The sequence below is a fragment of the Acyrthosiphon pisum genome, chromosome A1 (genome assembly GCF_005508785.2).
Source record: "Acyrthosiphon pisum isolate AL4f chromosome A1, pea_aphid_22Mar2018_4r6ur, whole genome shotgun sequence".
NCBI classification, from domain to species: domain Eukaryota; kingdom Metazoa; phylum Arthropoda; class Insecta; order Hemiptera; family Aphididae; genus Acyrthosiphon; species Acyrthosiphon pisum.
In genome coordinates, this window is record NC_042494.1 from 118,432,897 (window position 1) to 118,449,322 (window position 16,426).

The 16,426-nt window shown below is 27.5% G+C and overlaps 1 protein-coding gene across 4 annotated transcripts; it reads left to right on the forward strand.

The window, feature by feature from the left end:
- Positions 1-659: 659 nt before the first annotated feature.
- Positions 660-14,764, forward strand: LOC100168334 (neutral and basic amino acid transport protein rBAT). 4 transcript variants are annotated; one of them, XM_029488135.1, is made up of 10 exons: positions 660-873; positions 8,067-8,433; positions 10,474-10,641; positions 10,711-10,865; positions 10,934-11,059; positions 11,127-11,344; positions 11,889-12,036; positions 12,097-12,341; positions 12,409-12,561; positions 14,445-14,764. In XM_029488135.1, exons 2-10 carry the CDS (start codon positions 8,076-8,078, stop codon positions 14,506-14,508), a joined length of 1,635 nt encoding a protein of 544 aa, XP_029343995.1. In that variant the 5' UTR covers positions 660-873; positions 8,067-8,075; the 3' UTR covers positions 14,509-14,764. The 4 variants fall into 4 exon arrangements, with proteins under 4 accessions (XP_029343995.1, XP_008187682.1, XP_001948646.1 ...); XM_008189460.3 differs by having other exon boundaries at positions 660-866; XM_001948611.4 differs by lacking the exon at positions 660-873 and adding an exon at positions 7,604-7,977.
- The last annotated feature ends 1,662 nt before the right edge of the window (positions 14,765-16,426 follow it).

Genomic DNA, 16,426 nt, shown 5'->3' on the forward strand with positions numbered 1-16,426 from the left:
TCATGAGGTTGCTTAGATAATAATCTTACCTTTAGATTTTATAAGAGGTAAATTCACTCTAGTTTTTAAGCTAACGGAGCTACACGTGTTCTGCTTTGCGTATAATTTGCTATGTTACGCACTTGTAAGACGGAGACAACACATGCGGGTATCACGTCATCTTAATAAGAGAGGACGTCGTTCCCGCATGTGTTATATCCGTCCTACTAAGGCGTAACTTAACCTACAGCAGTTCTAATTTGGTGTTGTTATGACTTTAACCTATTATAAAACTTAAATGTATAAACATTATCTATTTATTTGTGTTCTCCCGTTGGTTTTTTGTGACATTTTTTATTTTTAAATGTATTATGAGAATATGAAATATAAATATTTAAAAATGCTCATAATTCGCTTAGCAATAAAAATATAGAAATACTAAAAAAATCAATGAGCACAGACTGTACCTCTCACAGACGCAGCCGAACGTATGTATCGTTCCTAATATTTTCCTATCAACTGCCACAATGCCACTTCGCTGTGACTCGGGACACAAACGGCACGACTAAGGTCTATTCTCCCACCTTACCTGTTCACGGGATGTGGGGCCGATCAGACTGACCAAAGCGTAGGGCGTACGAACCGGCGGCAAACCGCCTTGGTGACGTACTGACGTTATACGGATAACATGGTCTATGACGACGATTGCCGACCATTACGAGTGTGACAACGAGCGTGTAATTCGTATAAGTATTTCGTTCTAAACAATCTATTTTATATTCAATTTTTCATTTGGTGTCTGTGTTTTATCCTCACCTCTTATACAACACCAATTTTTACCGGATAACGACAACCAACGACTGAAATCATCGTATAGTCCACGTCAAGTATGTCGTATGTGATACCCTAATTAATAATAATAATTATTAAATATATTTTATTAAAAGCACTAATTTCGAATAATAATTCAGGCCTATTTACAGCGTTATGTTTATACATATTATTATTCACACGTATTACGCATACCTAGTTCAATTTATGGGATTGGCACTATTCGTACTCCCGAGTCCTAACGCCATACTATTTGAGTGGGTTATGAGTGGTAGAACTACAGAAGCTTATACGGTTTCAAACAAAATGTATAACGTAAAATAATAATAATCATTTTTGAATTTCACAATACTTATGATATTAGTGAGTGTGTGCTGTGTATAACACTATTTATATTATATATTTTTTAAATAATAAATATTAGCATTGTTATTTATATTTTATTCTGTATTATTTAAAGTATGAATATCTTTTGTTACCCATCAGGTGTCGAGACTCAGTACTTAGTAGCACGCCGCGCCGTATGTTCACTGTATTATTTTTATTAACTTTTGAATCAATACTTAGCTACTTGGCTACTTACCGTAGAACAGTGTGAATATATGTATAAAATAATAGGCAATAGGTAGCTTAAAATTAATTTAAATATTTTGAAAATGCCATGGTTTATATAAAATATAATAAGAGGTACACGTTAATGTTTCTAGTTCCCACGAATAATATTTTTGAATCACGACCAACAAATTAGGAATTTTTTGATGATAAATCGTTATTTTACACGTAATTATCGAATTTTGTCAACATTTATATTTCAGACACTCATAATAAATATTTTTGCGGTCTAAACTTTTTTCGCCCCTCCGGCCTCGTTTACCTCATTACCACCTCATAGCTTTTAAAAAATGTCCAAAATGTTTAGAATTAATTTTTCTACTTTCTGTAACTGAACTTTCTCTGATTACATTAATATTATAATACCGTTTATTAAGTATATTTATTATATTATTAACAGTTTAATACACTATAAGTATTATTATACTGCTCTAAATTGGATACATCCACATGACCACATCACACATTCTATAGTGTGACGTTTTGTCGTTTTGATCTTGTATATATATATATATTGACTTATTTATAATATTATAATTTATTATTCATTTATACCTACACACATAGCGTTTTTTAAGCAACTGTGGTAACTGGTAACATAAAAATATACGAGAATATCTGAATACGTGCGTTGATTTAGAGCGGTGTTTAGAAAAGCGTAAAATTATAAACTTTACAATAATTAGAAAAAATGTGGGCCACAAAAATTTAAATATTATTTAAATAATATTGTATTATATATTATAATTTAATTTGTTTAAATTTGTATTTCATTGGATATTTTTTTAACTAGATACCTATACCTTCTGTGGATTACGACTGTTTTTTACAAAACACTAAATAGTAATATTTTTAACTAAACCTACCAATTCTGTACAGCACTCGAATTTAAAGCTTGTCATGAGTCCTGAGAAAACGATGAATGGAAATATTTGTTTATTTAATATTTATGTAGGTCACATCCGCAACTCGAATAGTTCTCAACTTCTCATTACATTGTCCGCAAATAGAGTCTAGGAAACACAGACAATTGACGTAAGTCATAAGTAAATTCTGCTACATAAACCTCGATGTATATTACTATTTTGACCCCCCACTCACAAATACCATTTTGATGACCATTGGTCATTGCTCACCAATTTCTGTTTATTGGTGGCTATGTGAGTTCCAGGGAATAGATATAATTATGTAAAGATCAATTATCTATAATTATGGATCAGAGTATCAGACAAAGCAAACATATTACAAATTACAAATATTACAAAACACACACAGAAACGTGCTTTCCAAATCATCAAAGTTAATTTAGGTACCTATCATGGATAGGGTTACAATAAAAGATTTCTTTAAGACCAAATAAAATTGTCCCAGATCGAATAAATGTGTTTTCGAGAATATACGACTTTTAATTTCTACGCCGGGTTGCATGAAAAATTAATTAATTTAATGGTTCAATAAAATGTAATATACCAACCATGGGCCACTAAATCTAAATCACTAAAATTTAAGCAGGGACTATTAGCTCACTATATTGATTCTTTATATTTAATATTTTAAATAATATTTTAAGTGATTGGAACCCGACAAAAACTCTTAAGTATCAAAGTTATACCAAGTATGTCGTATTCCACCTATGATGGATTAATATAATCAATTAATACAAGATCCTAACCTAACCTAACCGTACTAATATCAGATGAATAAAAAAAATCAAATTTAACCATTTTTTAATTAGCCTGTCATTTTCACAGCGGTCTAATCTACACACAAACATTAATTTATATATATATATATATTGGCAAAAAAAAATAATACAAATCAACAAACATGCCCAATTAACCAATAGCAACCAATATATTATAATACACTGTTGCGCTACTGTTGTATTTTTTACATCCAGATTTCCTACTTTTCCGGTGGATTTTCCTAAAATTTTCTTTCGTAAAAACCTTCTCCTATAGCAATTACGAACATAGAAACATCTCTAAAAAAAATGTGAGCCAAATCGAACCAGCCGTTCTAGATTGGTGAGGTAACGACAATTTTTCACGCTCCATTTTTATATATATAGATATAATAGATTTTTAAATACATATATCAATATTTGTAATATTGTAAATACTAATTATTAAACTAATATGCACTTTCATATATATTTTTATGAGTCGTGATAACACGCTAGCATTGATATTATATTATTGAATATTATACAATTACCACCGACTGTGTCTCTAAATTGGTATCCTCTTTTAGCAAACACCGAGGGGTCCGAAGGTCTCCCCTGGCTAGACCGGAGGACTAGTAATCAAAGATGGGCACTGGGCAAGTTAATGAAAATAATTAACTCAAGTTAAGTTAAGTTAAGAGGACACAAGATCGATAAGTTAAAAGTTAACAGTTAACAAATTATAAATTTAACTCGATAAGTTAAAGTTAATATAGAAAAAAAATATTAACTTAACTAAATTTAAAAAAAGTTAATCTATTTTTTTTAATTAGTATGTAAATCACATAAATAGTGAATGTGTCTTTCTAGTTTCTAATTTATAAATTGTAAAAAACAATTTTATTGAACTTTTATCATAATGTACACTCTATACCATTTTACTTTTACTTTACTATTATTTACTAATTTAAACTATACTGATCTCAAATTAATAATTTAACAAATATATTTTTAGGTTCTGAATGAAACAATGAATGTATTGATTTTACAATGATGTGTTTTTTTTTTATTTTTGTGTCTGTCATCACCTTTTAGGACAGTAAAAGCGCTTGGATTTTCTTCAACAGTATCTTTTCTGATAGGAAAGTGAATCTAGTTGGTACTTTGGGGGGTCAGTAGTTTTCAAAAGCGCCTTGAAAAACAAAAGAAAAATGAAGGAAAAACGGGAATTTTTACGCAAAATCTGTTTTCGAGAAAATTGACTTTGGTTTTTGGTGTAACTTTAAAACAAATGACCGTAGATACATGAAATTTTCACTGGTTATTTATATTTCCATTTTCTATACATGATAAAATTTTCAAAATATTTTGATTTGTTTTGAACTGTTTAGGAACGTATTCAGTTTCCAATATTATCAGTTTTTTTTTTCTATGAATGTCAATAAAACTTTATTTGTTTAGTAAAAATACTTGAAAGTTTAATACAAGGCTCCTACTATATTGTTACAATGATATTTGAAAAATAATAAAAGTCCTTAGTCACAATTTTTTTTTATTAGCATTTAAAGTTCAAAAATTGACAAAATATGTAAAAATAACGAAAATTAGCAAATTATTTTTAGTTAAGAATTCGTAAAAATTTTTCTTTTTAAATCTAAGATTTGAAAATGTAATACAAAATTCCTCATAATATTGTCTATCTTTATCAAAAAAAAAAAATCTCTACAAAAAAGTCAAATTAAATTTTTATGAGCGTTTGAAATTCATATTTTTACAACATTTGATATTCGCTCGATTTCTCATGTGACGATTTTCTTATTTAATTGTAATTAAAAAACGAATGACTGTAGATATTTAAAAATTTCACTGAATGTTAATATTTTCATTTATTAAACACCATAAAATTTTGAAAATATTTTGAATTTTTTTGAGCTGTTTACGGACATTCTCATTTTTCAATTTGTTAAGTTTTTTTTCTATAAATATCAATAAAATTTTGTTTGTTGGGTAAAAAAGCGTGAAAATTTTAATGCAAGGCTCATAATATATTGTTACAATAGCAGTTGAAAAATATTAAAAATACATATGCACAATTTTTTTTTATAAGAATTTAAAGATCGAATTTTGACAAAATTTATCAAATTTAAGATTCAATAATTATTTTGTAGTTAAAAATTTATAAAATGATCAACTTTTATATCTAAGGATTGAAAATGTAAAACAAGATTTCACGTAAATATTTAATTCTGTTATCAAAAATTCTAAGAAATACATAAGCACAGTTTATTTTTATACTCGTTTTAAGTTCAAATTTGGACGAATTTACATAAAATACCTAGAATAACTATTTTAGTTATTTTGTTGCGATTGTATAATATTATTCGTGGGTACTTAAAACTTCTAAAGTATGTTATTATATATCTATGATAGTATCACGGTTTGTTGTTGATGTATAACGCGTTATTAATACCTAATAAATATTGTGATATGATTAATATGGAATTTATTGTGGGTCAATTTTTTTAATATACCATAGATAAGTATATCATATGTCTTAGGTATACCTAGACTGACATACCGTCTCCGCTCAGTATCATTTTTCTTATACAATAATATTATATCATTGAATTCAAATTTAATACCATCCATTATACAGTGACCCACTTGTAATCTACTGTACAGCAGTGCGACATCCACTTACCCACCTTTTTTATATTGTATAGCAATTGAATGTCATAATACGTGAAGATATATTACATGACCTTCATATATATTATAAGTTTTATAATATTAAAACATAACAATGGTCAATTTGTAATTTAAAACTATTAATTTTATTAAAAACATTTATACCTAATTGCTACTCGCATAATATATAATATTTACAACTTAATAAAATATATTAATATACACAAAATTATGTTATTAAGAAAAAGAATAGAAATTTTTGAGTTTTTGAATTGGATTATTTTTATTTTATACTGATATAGTAATATTTACATAAAAATGAAAAATGAAAAAATTTTTTAACTTGATGGATTATTTTAAAATCAACTGAGAAAAGCTAAGTTATTTCAACTATAAATTAAACTAATTAAGTTCATAAGTTGATTAGGAAATAAACTAACTAGTTAAGTTAAAAAGTTAAGTTTTTTTAACTAAAAAACTTAACTTTAACTTTTTAACTAGTTAATGCCCACCTTTGCTAGTAATTAATAATAAAATTAATAAATTCCCTATGCTATTTACATGTAAAAATGACGTTAGTAGGTACTACTTCCATTTGCGATTTGCCAAAGCGCATTCTGGAGGATGCGATAATTTCTGACTACTTTTATACGCACAGTTCGGCTTCATTTCTCTAATTTTCATGGTAAAACTATTGCAATGAGAAATGGCCAAGTAAAAAATAGGTTAGACATTTTTAAATTATATAATTGGGAAATATTTTATGTTGAACGTATGAATCGTGGATACCTAGTACCTACTCGTACCTATTGTCCGCGTATGACAGCGATAAAATGTTATCGGCTTGTGGCTAGGCGATAAATTGCTGATAACAGACAAGTATAATTGTTAAATTAGGTATAAATAAATATAAATGTTGCTGTTATAGGAAAAAAGATGAAGGAGTTGATAAATGAGAGGTACCTACTGAGGTGTGCCGTGGACTCCCCTCCTCTGTGTAGGCACATATTACATTTTATATTAAATACAATTATTTATATTATGATGGGATGTTAATGAGTTGAAGACCCCGACTCCAGAGGATACCTAGTATTTGGCGAGTTGGATTATTGAACTATTTTTTTAATTAGAAAATTAAAACTTATATCCAATACAATTTGACATGGCACCTAATATGGAAAAATATAAAAATTTGGATTTTTTCCTTTGTTTTTTCTGTCTATATATAGGTATATGGAAATGCATCAATTTTGATGAGAAATGGTATGGTTGATCCAGGCCGAACTTGATAATTATTTTAAAACTTCGTGTTCATTACATAGGTAATGATTTCCTACTTTGTAGGTACAAAATTATTTCTTTTAACTTCAATTAACCATTTTTTAAGTAATTCAGGATTATTAAGTGGATATCTCAATATTTGTATATAAAATATTAATATTTAGGTAAAATAGGTTATAGGTATATGTTATCTATATTTATTTAATATTCAATTCTATAAAATTATAAAATGTTAATATTTAATTGTGGAACTGAATACTTCCCACCTTTTATGTGCCTATTAGTACATCTAAATGCTGAGCATGTCACAAAAACGTTCAAAAATCACAAAATTAAAAAAAACAATGAGGATTGAGGAACTTACTAAGATAGAAAATATGAGTAAATAGATCAGTGATTATAAACGAAAATAAAGCATTATTTACACGTCCATGGTCCGTCGTAAATTCATATTATTATGTAAAAATGAAATGTTTTGTCCTTCGATGGTGGGGGCAACGTCAAATGCGACGGTTCGTTCTTACGGCAGAGTCCGCCCGCCAGTATAATAATATATTAGTGGTTCAATACTTCAATCTTGAGTCTGTCTGCCCGTTGCTCGCCAGTGTTATCATCTCTTATCTCCTCGTTCGTGACTACTCTCGTCCTGCTGTGATAAGAACCATTCTTTGCAAATTGCGATCAATATAATTTAATATATTATTACACACCTACCAATTATGATATAGGTACCTATTATTTAGTAATTAGTAATTGCGTTGCCCAGTTGCTGATCTCAGCTGAAGTTTTGGGTCGACCCAAGCTCGTGTATCTTTTCAGGTTCTTCTCTCGTTGCAAGTGATCGCGTTTTCTTTAGTTCTTCGACTGAACAACAATCGAATAATCGCTTAAACACTCGTCAGTGGTTGTCGCAAATCGATGTACGTTTGTTGCAAGGAAATTCGTGTTGATTGATTCTTAAAATGAAATTTTTGAACTTCATAATTTGTACGTACTAAACATTTTCCAGAAGCTCGTAATGTCGTTGGAAAAAGATGATGGAGCTGTGGAAAAACTTATGGAGGAGGGAAAAAAGAAAGTGGATAGTACAAGTGACAAGTATGATGAGCTAAACAAGATGGAATTGGCTGATCATACAGAAACGGCATACGCAGGCATGGGTAAGGAAGAACTCATGAAGTATGCCAACAGTCCGTTCTGGGTGCGACTCAGGTGGTTGTTGTTTGTTACATTTTGGCTTTCTTGGTTTGCCATGATGTTCGGTGCATTGTTCATCATATTCTTGACTCCTAAGTGTTTCTCGACTTCTAAGCATGAATGGTATCAGAAGAGTCCAGTCTACATTATTAACACAGCTTCTCTTGTCAGCCAAAATGGTAAGTTGTCACTTGTCAATGGTTTTTTGTAACATAAAATGAATAATAAAATACAAAAAAAATTACACTAAGTAGGTATATATATTATTAACTATTAAGTGTTCCAAACAATACATTTTTTATCAATAAATATTTTTAGAAGTGATAGGTACCTACTTTAGTTACATTTATAGATATTTATATAAACCTATCTACCTACCTATATTTATTGAGCTATTCACGAGGCTATTCATTTTAACCCTAAGGTACCTACTAAATACTATTTATTTATATCGATAAATATATGTATGTAGGAAATACATTATAGACATTATAACTTAGGCTGTTGAGTTAACAGTTTTATACTAGGTTAGGTTAGGTTATAGTATTTTTATTTTTATTTATTTATAAAATACCTATATTTCTTTCAAAACTAATGAAGTATCTATTAATGTTAAAAACTTAAGTTATTTTTTTGTTTTGTTGCACTAATTTATTGTCAAATAAATGAGCTAAAAGTTTTTAATGGGAGGGGGAGAGCGTGCATATATATACAAATTTGCTGACTACTTTTTGTTTTTAAAATTTTTTTTAAACCAATATCATACAACATATTAGGTAGGTATAATATACTTAGTTGATTAGTTGAAGTAATTAAAATAGAAAATACTGCTCTTGGTATGCATAAAGATTAGAAAGTTGGTGGGGGTTATTGTTGACCGTTGCGCTATGAGACGAGTCTTACCGCCAGGCCGGGCTCTAGGAGTAGTTGACATAGGCCCATACCTAGGGTAGCACTTAAGCAGCACATTAGTAAGAGGGCTGCATTTTCAAAATACTGATTATATTATATTTTTAGGGGCGGCAACATTTGATTTTGCCTAATTCACTATTTTCTCTTGAGCCAGTCCTGCTTACCGTTCATATTTTTATTTCATATTATTTTACATTAATCGTTGCTGTCACTGTTTTTAGTTTAGCATTAATTCAGGGTTTATTTATGGTTAATATTATAATATAAAATACATATCATCATATGTCTGACAATTTAATGAGATTTTGAATGGTGGAATAGTAAACTATTCATACTGTGTTATACTAAAATATAAAATATAAAATATGAAATAAAAAATATAAGACAGTGTCCCTTATTTTGTTTGGTATAATTAGTTTGAAAATGTTGTTACGGTTTTAAATTAATTTAATTTTGTTTCTAGTTTTTGAAGACATACTACTGGCTTAATTGTAGGTTTGAAAAGCAATATTTTGTAAATGTAAACCTTTTCCCCCCAAAATGTCATACATTTTTTCTGTAACACATAGACGAGTCTTATCATTTTCCTGGCATACTTCTAATAGTTTTTCAGATATTTCTTCCCATGAAACTACGTAACAAAAACAAATTGATAACTGATCTCTATGCAAATTGTGAAATATTGGGAGTAGTATCTGATATACCAAAATATTATCAGCATCTATGACATATTTTATAATAGTTTTTTTTTTTATTATCAGCTAATAATTTGGTTCGTTTCGGGAATCATGATTAATATACGTGGGTTTATGATTCCTGAACGCTTTTTCGTCCAACCATTTTTTGTTACAGGTGAATACCACCGAGATAATAGCAAAACAATTTGATCGGAATAATTATATTATTTATCTCCGTCTCTTCTATATGCCAAACCTTGTCGGTCTAGAGTAGGTATAGATATAATCACGATTATAGATAGATATTATTCCATCTATAATAGTGTTATCCATATTGTATTGAGGGCTATTAAAATTAAAATTATTTTATTAATTTTACTGTAAATGTAAAATAAATTAAATTTCCGACTATTCAGTATTTTTTACATAATTACTGACTAAATTATTTTTTACTATGAAGGATACAACCTCCCCCACAATTCATGCCCTGCTATTGTCAAGTTTGTAAAATGAAGTGTTCAATTTTGCTTGATGTATGTTTTAATATCAAATTAATAAAAATAAAAATAGTATTAAAATAGTAATTTAGGTAATAATAATTAAGTCGTTATATTTAACATTTTTTTTAAGGTCTTGATGAAAAAATTGAATACATGCAAAAATTGGGTGTACAACATGTTGTATTGACATCTGTGTTTCAAGCTGTTGGAGATGAAGTTATAGATTTCATGAAAGTAAATATTTCTTTAGGAAATGAAGACTCAATGAAAAATCTTGTTAAAAATTTAAAAAATAAAGGTATATTATATAATCTTATTGATCTATTAAAATATATTTTAAAAATGAGTTACTCCAACATTCTTTTAGGTATGAAAGTGATGTTGAAATTAGTTCCTAATCATTCTTCAAAGTTAAACTTGATGTTTGTGCGTTCAGTCCTACAAGAAACATTATACAAAGATTTTTACATTTGGAATTCTGGTTTTAGTGATGGTACACATCATTATCCTATTAACAATTGGGTTAGTAATTTTTAGTATTTTTGTTTGTTATTGAATATTCTATTAGTTATTTTTGTTAACCATATTAGTTGAGTGTAACTGGAGAATCAGCCTGGAGTTGGAATGATGATCGAAAGGAGTTTTATCTTCACCAGTTCTCTGCGGAAAATCCTGACTTCAATTTCCGCAATGAAGACGTTGTAGATTATTTTGAGGTACATATTTAATTTACTTTTGTATTTTTATAAACATTTCTTAATTTTGTATAATACATTTTTCTAGAAAGTGTTTAAGCATTGGTTAGATATAGGAGTTGATGGATTGTATTTGGATAAAGTTCAATATTTGTTTGAAGATAAAGACTTTAAAAATGATACTATTACAACGGCACCAAATATGACCTACAAGTACGATACTTTTAGTCATAAAGCGACATCTAATCTTCCAGAAACTAAAGAGTTGTTATCACGCTGGGGCAATTTAATAAGAAATTATTCTGGGTAAGTGAAATTATATTGCACAAATTCATTAAAATGTACCTATTTCCTAAAAAATTATATGACCCAAACGTTTACATAAAAATTTTTAATTTATCTATTCTTATAACACACAAATATATGCATTGTTAACATTTTAAAAGATCTATTAAAATATCTGTGTACATATTATTTGAGAATGATTTATATTTTATGGTTGTTTTGTTGTATTGTCACAAGCTAATGACCTCAGTTCCTAAAGACTTAAATAAAAATAAATAAATAATATTGTAGCTTTTTAATTATATAGTTATAAAGCCATCTAAATGCAAAATTTAGTCACAATTTGGATGTGTAAGTTATTAATTATTGTATTTTAATGACTTAGATTTAAAACATTAATAATAATTGTTTTTATTTTTATCTTGTAAAATAATATTTATATGTTTTAAAATGATAATTATGAACAAATTCAATCTTAATCTTAATATTTGCAATTTAGTAACAAAATAAAACTACAATAATTAATTAATTATTAATTAAATGCTTTTTTTATGTACAATTTCAGAGTATTGATTGTGAGCGACCTTGATTCTAATGATATTAAAGGAATAAATATGGTTCATAGTTCTGTGAAGTTGCCATCTGATTTCACTGGAGAACAATTGTTTAATGCAATTTTACCTAAAGCAACTACTTCATGGTCTTCTTGGGAAGTGAGTTAAAAATAACCTATAGTCCGAATTAAATATTAATGTATTTTATTATTGATTTAGTGGGTATGCACTGATAAACCAAATTGCTGGAAAAATGAAATAATTGATGCATTTAGTATTCTCGGTTCATTGTTACCGGGTATACCTTTCATTAATGCTGACTCTAAACTATTTGAAAACAACAAAATACCAAATATTACATTAATTCAAAGTACTTTAAGAGAATTACGGTCAATGCCTACAATTGAACTTGGTTCCTTTAATGCCAAACTTTTGAATAATGATAAAGTATTCGCTTTTGATAGGTAAAAAATTCATACACCACAATATTATATTTATTTTTAAATTATGTACAATTATGGTTGATTTTAGGGTAATGAGTGGTTCAGAAAGCCTTTTGTTTGCATGGAATTTAAGTAAAAATGTCACTGTTCTAAACCTAACAAAAGAATTTGATGAAATTCCATCAGAAGTAAATTTGTCACTTTGCACTGAAACTGCGTGCTCCATACTTCCTTCTCCTAAGTAAGCTTTAGTTATTGTTTTATTTACATAGATATATTAATTAAGATATTTATATAATAAAGTTAGTTGAAATAAATATTGATGACTTAATTCCAATAAGACTAAAATTATTAAAATTAATAAATTGAATCTTAATATTCATAAAATTTTTATACAGTAGAACCTCGATTATCCGAACCTCCGTTATACGAACCCTCTATTAACCGAACTATAATTAGCATATCCGAACGTTCTGTTATCCGAACATGAAAACTCGTATCCGGCCGGCCGGTTTATCGAATTTATCAAAACTATCGTTTTTGGTTTATTATTAGTACAGGTTATGTATGTATTTTATGTGTAAATAAAATAAATGTAATGTATTTCTTATAATGTATGATAATGCTTCTGATAATGTAATGTATGTAATTCTAATAAAATATTAATAACAATAATAAATATTTAATTATAAAAATAATAAATAATTAAGACTTATGTAGTTCTAATTTTTTTTTTAAATTTCCAATATCCGAACTTTTGTGTATCCGAACTAGGTGCGGTCCCAATTAGTTCGGATAATCGAGGTTCTACTGTACATTGAAAAAATAGGATTTGGCTGATTATTACTAGTATTTTTCTTGTTAAAATGCTTTGTCTATCACAAACGGCTAACCTTTATTCTTGTATAATATTTTAATTGATAATAATCTGATTCGGTATATTTTATGAATTAAAATTATAATTAAGTTTAGATATTTGATCATACATGAAAGTTGTTTTTTTGTGTATCAAAATAATTTTGAATGAGTTAGATTAATAATATGTTTTAAGGTATACAAGTATGATATTATGATTACACTTTAGATCTTAATGAATATTAATAATATTAACTATCAATCTTAATTAGTGTAAAAATTGAATTATTGTATTTATGATTTGTGATAAATCTAGGTTTATTCCTGAAGGTCTCTTTAAATAAATGTAAGTGATTTGTTTTTGTGGAACCAGTGTTCTATACTACAAATTATATAATACAATATGATACATAAATATATAATCTTCTGCAATGAACTTTGTATTTATGTACTAATATTATCTAAAGAGTTTATTCACACATGCTATATTGAAATACTTAAAACTATTTTAACAAGAGTTGTTTCTAACAATTAGAGAATTTATCATTGAGTTAATAACTTACAAAAATGAATTCTGTGAAAATTAGTTGCTGATTTACATCAATAATAGACCGATAAATGATTATAATTTATATTCCACTATAACAATTTCTTATGTTTGATTTATTAGTTAGAAAATTTAGAAACACTTTAAACACATTTCTAGCTTGCAATGTATTGTTTCAGGCAATCCTGAAATAAGATGTAAATGCATTAAAATCTGATTTTCTATTTATTATATCTTACTAATAAAAACGTTAATACTGTGATAAATAAAATGATTTTTAATATTTAAATTGATTTCATTGGTATTCAATGGCCTCAATAAAATAGCCTAACAGATTAAATTACATATTATTGTTTGGTTTTTGAAACAAACAAATTTAGAACTATCTGTTTTTTTTTTTTAAATTCAATTTTTCTCAATTACATACCTAAAATTTAAATACACAGGTAGCTTGTGTTGAAAGTAGAGAGTTAACTATTTTCATAATAAATTGAAAATTTACAAATTAATTATATATGATAGATATACATTTATGAACAATACAAATAAAATAAAATAGATTTAGATCTGAAAATATTCATTCATAGATCCACAATAATTATTGATCTAGAGACACTAACAACCATTTTATAACTGACATTTTGGCATTTGAATATTTACAGATAATGTTTTTTTTTTTGTAATAATAGTTTTCATTCCATGTTATTTTTTTTTTGTTCTAGATCAAAAGTTAGCAGCAGCCTATTGAATCTTGCTGGTGAATCTGCTGTGGTTTTGACATTCTAAATGGTTGAACATGCATAGCATCACTATAACTTTTATTGAAACCACTGAACAAAAATAATTTATTTTTTGTTTAAGTATTAATATTAATAATAATAACTTATTATATAATTACCTTTAATCTCACTAGTTATTACTTCTCCCTCCCTACTCATAAAATTATTAATTTTCTTGTGGTAACTACCCATTGAAAAATCTTACTATTTGATACATATGTAACAATATTATTATTATTGATATTAAAATAATTTGAAAATAATACAATGTTTACGTATTTATACCATTTAAACCTTGGTATATTTTAATAATTAATAACTACAGTGAATCGCGGAATATAATCATTGGTTAATAGAATCAACTGTTTATTGGAACGCAAAAAAAAAATCCAAACCAAATTCTATATTTATAATGTTACCAGTTAATTGAATCACTTTTATGGATTTTTATACTAAGTTATATTACGACCAATTTGTTAATATTAGTCATTCCTAGTCTAATTAACCATCCAATACCAAAGATGCAATATGTCACCTATGCGATATATGCATTTTATAATTGTGGTACAGTATCAAAATTATAAAATGCATAATTAGCAGGTATCACCATTGGCAGAAATTGGGAGGGCTTGAGAGGTCATAGACTCTCCCCCCAAAAAAAGTCCGTCAAGTCTCCTCCTTTTTTAGTTTTGTACGATCGAAGTCCTCCTGCTCACTTTAATGTTATTAATGTCCGCCCCACTTCAAATTTTAATGGATTTCTGCCTATGAGCATCACTGCTTATTTAAACTTTAAAGTTTAAAGTATTAAAAATCCGATCATTTTTATCTCATGGATGCTATCAGAGAACAAATTTTAAGACTCCATAAGTTATACCAAACATAGATTTATTTCAAGTTTTTTGGGTTAACTATTATTATTGACGTATTATAATAATGATGTTATTTGTGCTGTATTGTCAGTATCTAAACATGTTTTATATACCTTAAGTGTTTTTATAGATTCTGAATGTATTAAAAAGATTCCGTTCAATGTATTGATTTTACAATAATATTTTGTACTCAAATTAACTCAAATATTACAAGACACTATGCAAATATGCAACTGTCAAATAAATTAATAATATTAAAATTGAGGATCTACTACCTATTTTTTATAAGCATTGTAAATTAAAATTCAGAAAAATCACGTTAATTTGCAAACTATTTTAAATGGAATATTTTCACTTTAATAGCTAATACTTGAAAATGTAATTCAAGATTCCGTTATTTTTATAGCAAATTAAAAATCTCAAACATAAATGTATGCTGTTCTTTTGTAGGCATAGGTTGGGGTTTTGTATAGGCATATTTGTCAAAAAAAGTCCATTATGGCATTATTATCTCCGCGGTAAATATTAATATAATATTTAAATGTGTTTTTTCATACCTAGTGTTATGTCTACCGCTGCTTTAGCGCAAGTCATATTGTTCACTTAATTTAATTAATATTTAAAAAGAACGAACAATAAGTTGGTTTCGTTCTGCTAGCGCAACAAAAGTAAAACTACAAACTAGTCTATTTAAAGATTACCTACTTTAGTTACATTGCAATATTACATATACAGAAACACAGAAAGAACAAAGAAATAAATTAACTATGTGTGAATACTGATCAAAAACCTTAAGTATCACCACAGAATAGATGAAATATAATAGATTTCATCTATTCTGTGGTATTACCAACACTACACCTAGTGTGATAATAAGCATGCAAATTCTTATCGAATGGCATAAGATTTTTTTTTTTTTATTTTTAGTAGAAAATATACAATCTATATCGTAGACATAATAAGTGCGATAGGGAGAGAAACAAATAGGTGATACTTAAGTTTGAGGAAAGAAGCCACCCACTAATGACACTTTCGTCTTGGTTTAATTAAATG